The sequence below is a fragment of the Centroberyx affinis genome, unplaced genomic scaffold (genome assembly GCF_046629955.1).
Source record: "Centroberyx affinis isolate AG114_WGS23_722 - 3 ecotype Tasmania unplaced genomic scaffold, CSIRO-AGI_Caff_v1 ptg001070l_1, whole genome shotgun sequence".
Taxonomy (NCBI): Eukaryota; Metazoa; Chordata; class Actinopteri; order Beryciformes; family Berycidae; genus Centroberyx; species Centroberyx affinis.
This window is the reverse complement of record NW_027279619.1, coordinates 443,216-452,500: the sequence shown is the minus strand read 5'-3', so window position 1 is coordinate 452,500 and position 9,285 is coordinate 443,216. Positions and strand designations below refer to the sequence as shown.

General features: G+C 45.6%; 1 protein-coding gene across 1 annotated transcript in view; it reads right to left on the bottom strand.

Annotated features, from left to right (window-relative positions):
- ank1a (ankyrin 1, erythrocytic a) overlaps positions 1 to 8,605 on the bottom strand; it is an 88,244-nt gene extending 79,639 nt beyond the window's left edge. The window contains exon 1 of the mRNA XM_071523147.1: positions 8,480 to 8,605. Coding sequence (XP_071379248.1) covers positions 8,480 to 8,605 — 126 coding nt within the window. The remainder of the gene's footprint in view (positions 1 to 8,479) is intronic.
- Positions 8,606 to 9,285: the final 680 nt, after the last annotated feature.

Genomic DNA, 9,285 nt, shown 5'->3' with positions numbered 1-9,285 from the left:
TTTGAATTTTTGAATGAGCTGCTTGGATCATGTTTCTTTTGATATGACTAATGGAACTATGAAAATGATTGTTAGATTAATCGACTGATTGACAAAATAGTCACCAGATTAGTTTATTACCGATTATTACAGATTATTATCAAAATAATCGTTAGTTGAAGCCCCACATAAGATACAGGCTACCAACCATCTCAATCATGGTCTCATTTCCTTACGGTACCAAGATATAACCATTAATTTGACAATGATATATTGATGAAAATGCTACATGTAGCACCTTTAACATAAGAATTGATAAATGAATGAAGGCCTGACGTATGCTCTATCATGACAGCTTTACTGGCCATCCCTCTGGAGAGCAGAGCATCACTCTGCGTACAGGATGGGATGAGTGGAGAGGAGGATCAATCAGATTGACACCACCTCTCCCCCGGGGGTTCAGATGAAGGGGTTTACAAATGGCTAAGCCTCTAATAACAAGTCCATGACACCACAAAACTGTGATGACACTTGACATGAGGATTAAATGACTCACAAAATCTGCACTCCACTAAGTAAGGTTTGTCATCAGACAGTAATGGAGACCATCTAGGGCACAGAGAGATGCTCCGAGGCTCCAACCAAGGCCAAAGCCCTGGTCTTGCAGTGCCATCATCACCCTAAAAGGTATTGGCGACCGTTGCAGTCATGACGCCCCAAATCTAAATCCTTAATTTGCTTGCACTGAGTTAAAGGCTGCACTAAGCTGCTCTAACATATGCATTTCAACGCCCCACTTTGGACCATACAGGTTTAATTCAGTCAGGAAATTCAGACTCTAATCATGGACTCAATCTTCTCCTGCCCAATCACAGGGAGACATCCTCAGCACATTAACTCAAACTAACTAACATCAATCTTTTAAAAGGCTGACAGTTGCCTATACTGCCCCCACTCAGAGAACCAGAACAGCCGGGAGGCCATGCTTCTGTAATGACCTACTGCTGGGGTTTGAATTTTGAATAGGAAGGTTTGAAATGTTATTCTTTTTCCCCTGGTAGACAGAGCAAAGGAATCATCATAATCAATCAGGTAAATGAGACACCTGTCGTCCATTACAGCGAATAGGGTGCAGAGTCACCCTGGGGTCACCCGTGCTCCTCTACTGTCTCACTCCTTTACTTTCTCACTCGCCATCCCACTTGTATGGCTCTAACCCCAGGCTACATTCCTTCAGTCTGAGAGCTCTTCCACACAGCAAACACTCACACACAATCGCTAACACATAAGGTGCTGCCCACACACATACAAAAGCGGTCATACACAGGCTTGCCTTAAACACACACACACACACACACACACACACACTCACAGAAGACCTTATACTCTGGCTGCAGACATGCTCTACTAATCTCAAGTTTCTAAGGTGCACTGAAGTGGAATGTCCACTTTTGCCAGCTAGGATAAACAGAGCAAAGGCCTCTGCAAACGGAGTCGGATACACGAATACACAGTCATCGCTCAAACTCATTCATTCATCTCATTTTGTGCGATGTAGCATGAATGAAAAGGGATGACAGGGAAAAAAATGATAGACAGGGACAGAAAAATGGAAAAAGCAGAGAGAAAACCATTCCAAAACATTATATCTAATACCAAACACCTACAAGTTACATGCCCAAACGCAGAACACAGGACAAGTAAAACCTTTCTCTACTGAGCAGAGCAGCGCAGATCGATACAGTGGATGGTAGGCTGCACACTGCAGAGGTTCTAGCTACCGTTCATATCACTCTAAGAGATGCAGAGCAATGTGAGGATATGAAGGCAGCACCTGGACATCAAACCCCACTAAGTCCCTATCCCAGCCAGAAGGAGCTTAAAGAGGCACAGCTCAAGTTGGGTAACAGACACCAAAAGCTTTCCTTTTTTACAATGAGCTGTCCAGCATTGACCTATCAGATTCCGCTAAGAAGATATTGCCTCATTGTTTTTCCTTCTCTTTCTCTCTCACTGAGTCACTCTCTCCCTCTCTTTCTTTTTTTTGAGCATGATGAGGATCCATTTCAATAACCCTGATCTCTCAATTCTTGTTTCGGGGAGTTACGTAACAGCTGCACTATCAGAATAACAATTGGGAGGAGAGATTAGCGCAATCGGCCGAGGAGGGAGATAGAGAGGAAGATGAAGGGAGGGAGGGAGGGAGGGAGGCACTAGAGGGAAAATCTAAGGAAGCCCCTCTCCATATGACACATCATTTCACGTGCTGTCTCACTAGAGGAAAATGAGTGCCGCAAATGAATAGATTTTACTGTGCAGTGGGAAGCAGAGCACAGACAGATGCTATGCTGCTACCGTTAATATTTTTTTTTTGTTTGGAGGTTTACACAAACCTGTGTTAGAGACAAATGCTCCGCTGCAAGCACTGCAGTCCTACGTGTCAATTCGGCTTCATTTACAATCATTAGCCGGGAAGCGCATCAATGAATGGTTTGTGTCTCTGAGGCTTATAAGGATTAGCAAAATCATGCATCCATCAATTCTTTTATTACACAGATTATAGTAACACAAAATAAGCAGGTACTGATGCTTGTAGGATATGGCTTCAGCCTTAAGAGGAAAGAGTAAATCAGTAAAGTAATGCAGCAACGATCAAACTGAAAACATGCCTAGCCATCTAAATCACTGATAAACAATGAAGAAGGTCCTCAGCCTTTAGATTGGTCTCCTGGGGAAGCCTACACCCCTTGCAGAGAGGGAGCGCCTGCTGGATGCGGTTCTTTTGCTCTTGTTTATTTTAATCGTAGCAAGGAACGGAGAGAGTTTTTTAAGAACAGGGGAGTCTTTCTCCTTAATCAAAAGAACTTGAATGGGAGTGGTGGGGTATCCGCTTGGAAATCACTCAGTCCCTACTAGCTCATAAATCAAAGCCCGCTATCGTCATGGCGAGGGAAGAGGAGGAGGGGAGGGGTGGGGCGTTGGGGTGGGGTGAGGAGGTGGGTGATGGGGTGGGGGTGGGGGGGCTATCGGCCTCACGTGCGCCTTCCATTCCCGCTTTAATTAAAGGAGAGTAGGCTGCAGCTCCCAGCCACCCTGCCCCAGCAGCACTTAGCGCCAGGAGGTGGACTGACTGAGAATCATTCCCAGGCTCCATCAACATGAGTAAGTGCCTTGGCCAGGCCTGCTGAGTCATCCGTCTGAGGGGTTCCACAGGGCCACCTGGGCCGCAGCCACACACACACGCATACATGCAAATGCATGATGAGGGATTCATTAAAAAACACATATATGAGCAGAGCTTGAGCAAAGAAAAGGTGAAATCAATAGACTGCTGGCTGGTTTAGCTGGCTTCAGGAAAGTGTCTGGTGGCATGATGATGCTCATGCTGACACACACACAAATACGCATACACACACACTTAAACCCAAGACCTAACCCTAGACAAGGACGAGAGGGCCGGCCAAAATGTCCTCTTTGTGCAAAAATGTCATCAATCCAAAGGTGTGAGTGAGAGAGAGAGAGAGAGAGAGAGAGAGAGAGAGAGGCCTGTCCTGGGCTTTGTGACCCAACCTGCCCTCCCACCCAGATGCATGCACTTAATAACCTTAACTGAATATTTTCATGTTGCAGCAGCCGATAATGAAATGGATCACTAATGGATCACTCCCTGAAGCATGGATAATTTGAAATTGATCGCTTCCACCTCATCAACCAATGAGGGTGCAGGGGTAGGTAAGCAGGCAGGCAGGCAGGCAGTGAGCAGCAGGCAGGTGCTAAGGTTGGCTCTAATGGGCTTAGTCACTGCTGCAGCACCTCTAATCCACTGCACCAAACCTGCACACATATACGCAAACATGCACATGCTCATACATACACATAAACACATGCAATACTACCAATCACTCTCAGACATCGACACATTAACCTCAGGGAAGGCTCTGCTTCCCGTTCGGGCTCGGAGAGTAAATGACTCTGGAGGGCATAGGGAGAAGCAGACAGACGTAGAGGGACGGAGAGCGGGCCGCGGCCGGAATGCTGATCCACTGCAGCCCCCCCTCCGCTCTGTATCAAGACTGAGATAGCACTTCCAGAGCTGTAGATAGTCGTTTGGCCATTGCAGTTTTCAGCGGCAGCCATATTAGCTCCACAACCCTGCTCCACGTTCGTTTTTTACTAATTTGAGATTCTATGCCAGCTGATTTTTAAAACATTGGCTATCTTACCTTGGAGGTGTCTGGAGGGCTTTGTTACATATTTGCAGCCAGACAATGCACAAAAACAACAAAGTAGCCATAGTGCATCCTGACCAAACTTGTTCTATTGATGGCTCTGAGTACCAGGACCACTAATGGCCAAGTCTTCAGCCACCATGACTCTCTCTTTTCTCTGCGCTGCACCGCCTTACAAGCCACAGACACTATAGGCTTGTCTAGACAGAAGCCACACAGTATGTGTTTTTAAAAAAAACATTTTTTGGGAGTATTCACTTCTCTGGATTAGGCAGTGTCAGAGCATGCCACAGTGCTACATGTGTTGACAGAGGAGAAGCTCCAGATTTAGATGATCTAGATGATGTCTTGGATTAAAGTTTTTGTTTGTAGTTTTTGGAGGGATTTCTTCAGATTCTCAAAGTTTGAATGGGTTGTCTAAAATCCCAACAATAACATACAACTGAATACCGTTTTGGGTAAATAACCTTTCAGAAATTAGAATTGGCCAATTTAAAGAGATTTACACACAGATTCCCATGTTTACATTGCTCACAGATACAGCATTCACTGAAACACAAAACTAACACATGCTCCAACCAAATGAGCAAACAGAAAATAACACAAGAGACAAATCCATATTATTGTACACACAAATACTGTGCTGAACATACATCCTGAATGACACTATTGGTTTCTGTGTAAAGCCTTCAGGGCTTACCATATAATGATCACATAGCACTAAAACTATTGGTACTTAGAGCAAACTGATCTCTAAATGGTCATAAAGAATACAACTAAAATAATTTTATGGCTTTTCCTACCAACCTAGACCTATTTAGTTTTTTGTTTAATATTAAGCAATTACATATTTAAATGTAACTTTTAAACAACTTGCTACATTTTCTTTGAAAGGACAGCTTTGCACAAAACATGACATTGTTCCCTAAAAATGAAGATGAGGATCTTGATTCTATTATTTAAATCTATCAGTATTGTTCTGTTGTCACAAAGTCCTATGATAATCTATAGATTATCTACATTTACATTTCAGGAAGATGATTTTATGCAGAGCAATTAAAAAAGTGCAACAGTCGAATAACATTTAATTCTCATACTACCAAAAAGAAAGCAGCCAATATGTGAGGAGTACAAGAGCCAAAACAACAGTAACAAGACAGCAGATTAAGTAAAATCATTGTTGTGGCCCTGAATGTTAAAGTATCTTCAATAAAGTAGATTAATGCCAGGTACTCGTTCCATGACCTTGGAATAATCTGACTCTTGAAAGAAGCAAATAGGCTCAAAGAAAATTGTGCTTTTATCATGAGACAAATGACGAGCACGGCAAAGCACTATTTCATACTTCAGGGCTATTGACGCCAATTCAACTCAAAGGAGCTTTAAATGTGGACACAAACACACGTACAGAATAAGGTGAAAATAGGTGCTGACTGGGACAATAGGGCTTTGTTCACATCCTGACAATGCTCATTTTTCAAGAGGAGCAAACTCATCAATAAAAGTAATATGAGGACAACATTATCCACTGCTCAGCAATTGACCTGTGCTGTAATATACCACTACACCATGAGGCCAATTAAAATGGCACTTTCACCCTTTGACGACTAATTGTTTAGCTTTATCACTCTGGATATTCATTAGTGAACACATATTCATATACCCATAGGTATGTAAATGATCATGTAAAACACCACATATGCCAGCCGCAAACAGTTGATTAAAGAGATTAAAACAACAACACATACATAAAAACTACAGGGATGTTAAAATGCACTAATAGACAGTAAAACATATCAGAACCACAATAACTAACCCATTATATGTTGGAACAATTAATTGTATGAGACAGGTAACGATAAGTAAAGAAATGTACGACACATTTATTGTGCTGGATAAATCATTCAAATTCCTTCAGTGGTGAAGGAAACTGAAACTTACATAAGAAAGCCCTGGTTTGCAAAATGATGCACCAGTAAAAGCTGTTGTTGTGATATTTGTTTGAGGTTCATTTGTGTGTGTGTGTGTGTGTGTGTGTGTGTGTGTGTGTGTGTGTGTGTGTGTGTGTGTGTGTGTGTGTGTGAACGAACTGTGTAGGATGGTTAAATAAAAGAGGTGGGTCTGTCACAGAGAAAGTGTTGACCTTGCTTGCACTGTGAAGATAGGGACACTCCCGAGGAGCAGGTCGATACACAAGACAGCTGACGGAACAACTACAAAAAAACACGTATCGAGTGGCAAACAAAGAAGCAAAACCGGCTACAGCCAAATCTAACACTGGTTTGTTAACCACCATGCATGTAACAATCAGACAATCAATCAACCTATGAATTATAGACTGTGTGGTATGACTACAAAGCTGTAGGCATGAGAGAGAAAACAAAGAGGGCGTTGGATATTGTATTGTGTTCTTGAAAAGTGAGAAAGATTAAAAGGCACAGAATTAACAAGACAAGGAAACTTACAGGAAAAGAAAGAGAGAATGGGACAGACAGAGAAAGAGAGAGAGAGAGAGAGAGAGAGCGGAAGAGAGAATTCCCCCAGTGTTAACATCTGCTCCAGAAACCAAGAATGGCTGTAAGCTGGTGTTACAAAAAAGGAGAGAGGCTGGGAGGGGGAGCTGGAGGGAAGTCAGGAAGCTTATTTGAAAGACTTAAGCTGCATGGTTACGTAAGTGATATGGGATCCTCTGAAACCATACACTTTCAATCAAAGTTGGGCTGCATTAGTACCGCTGCCAGAACTTCCATCCCTCCCCCACGCCTCGTCCATACTGTTAGAGCTGCAGGCGATCCCTTCCTGGATCCCATCTTGTCAGACACACTCACACACACATGCATAAAACACTTACACACACACACACCCTATCATCTGTGCATTGACCTTTACATTGTCGTCCTTTTAGCAAGCGCAAAAGGTCGGTTGATGTGTCTCTGAGCGGGGGGGTAGAGGTGAGGAATACTGAGGAGCTTTTTGCATGGTGACTTCAACCTCGGGAGTCACTGGCTCATATCATCATCGCAGACAGAGCTGCGGCATGTGTGTGTCTGTGATGAAAGGACTGGGTCTGACTCTCCAGCGAAGTAAGCCAAAGTTGGTATGAGCCAACCCCTATTCAGACACCTGCCCCAGGTATATCTGACTCATATCCTCCTCTTAGCACCCCCCACCTCCCCTCACCCTTCCTTTTCTTCCCTTGATCTTGCTCAAACAACTTTTCTATACCCCCCCACCCCACCCCTACTTTCTACAGGCACAACAAAAACAATCAAGCCCCATCCCAGCCTCCCAGCCCTGCCTCCCCTCCTTGGAGGTGAGGAACAGCGGTACTGTGTCTCTCCATAACACTGTCTCTACTGCATCAGCATCAGATCGGTTTACAGCCAGCCTGGCACAGCGCAGGCTCACGGGGCAGCTGGACTCGCGCTCGCTTGACTGACTCGCCACCGATACACAACACAAACACAAACTGCGGATGACTCATTTTCATTAATGAGTTGGAGTTGAAACACGACGAGTCACTAGAGGAATAAAGTGGACTCTGTACGGCAGGTTGATGTCCCTGCAGTCAGTGATTGGCGGAGCAGAGATTTATCGTTTGCCACAAGCCCCGCCAGTCGTTCCAGAGCTGCCTGGGACTCCTCAGCCCGACACAAGCCTGCAGGTATTCCTCTGCAGTCATTACAATGCCACTTAGAGGAAAAGCACAGAGGAGAAGAGAAAGAGAGAGGACTGTTGTGGAAGCAGGCAATCTCTCCGTACTCGTGGATGATTAGTGTAGTAGTGAAATGTTGCTCATTGACACCATACCGCAGTGTGAAGACAAAGAGAGAGAGAGAGAGACAGAGAGAGGAGCGACAGAACGAGAGAGTGAGAGAGGGAAGGAGACAGAGATGTAAAGAGGGACGGAGAGACGGCGAGAGGTAGAGTACTACACTGCCTCATCAGGCAGCTCAGACAGGACAGTCAATAAAGCAGGTAAAAGCGGTCGAGAGGAGTAAGGAAAGCATGCAGTGTGTTGTACCGTTTCCCCATGTCTGCATATGCACAGTACATGTGTGCCAGGGAGACTGTGCGCACACACAGTAGAAACACGCTCATCACTGGGTTTCCATGTGTGCCCCAGCACCCCTGACCAGAGCTTAGCATGACAAGAGAAAGAAGGGGGGGCGTCTCTCCTTCCTGCCCCCCTCTCCAGCCCCCCCCTCCCTCTCCACCCTAACACCACCACCCCTCCCCCCCCCCCCCCCCCCTGCAAATAGTCCCGGTACCTTGCGCTTTTTATCCCGCGAGCGGCTCCTCTTCTTGGCCTTCTCCTCCTCCTTCTCTTTGCGCTCCTGCTCTGCAAGGGCTTCTAAATCCTTGTTCTTGCGGAGATGTTTGGCCGCTTGTGCCATGGCGCTGCCGGGGGTCTGGTCGGTGTCGGCGTGGCGGTGGCCAGATCCTAAGGTGGTGGTCTGCGGGGCGACAGTGCTGGGAGTCCTGCCTGACGCGGGCCAACACTAGCGCTGCCACTGCTGTGCGTTCCTCTACGGCCCTGCAGAGTCTGAGAGCGTGCTCACCCTTCTGCCTCCTCCTCCTCCTCCTCTTCAGCAGTGCAGTCACACACACACCGGCAGTCCTCAGCCGTCTGCTGTGGGATGCTACTGCAGCGCTCGCTCTCTCTCGCTCTCTCTCTCTCCCTCTCTCTCTCTCTCCCTCTCTCTCTCTCTCACTCTCTCTAATGCTCTCACACTCTTGCTCTCCCTCTCTCAATCGCTCACGTACACTTCCCCCTGTCCAATTCTTTCTGCTGCCTTTCCTGTCTCTCTCTCTCTCTCTCTCTCTCTCTCTCTGAGCAAGAGAACAAGGGTAAATAACAACGGTCAAGAAACAGGTTATCCACAATTTCCCTCTCCTCTTTTCCTTCCCTTCTCTCTTCTCTTTAATGTTTACATCTCTCTTCCCTCCCTGCTTTGATATTCTGTGAAATTGCTCCAACCCCCCCTCTCGAAGAAAGATTAAAAAGGGATGAACTGACAGTCAGTTGAGGAAAAGCCTGAACAGCTCGAAATCAAAGTCAGCTCTCCCTCCTCAC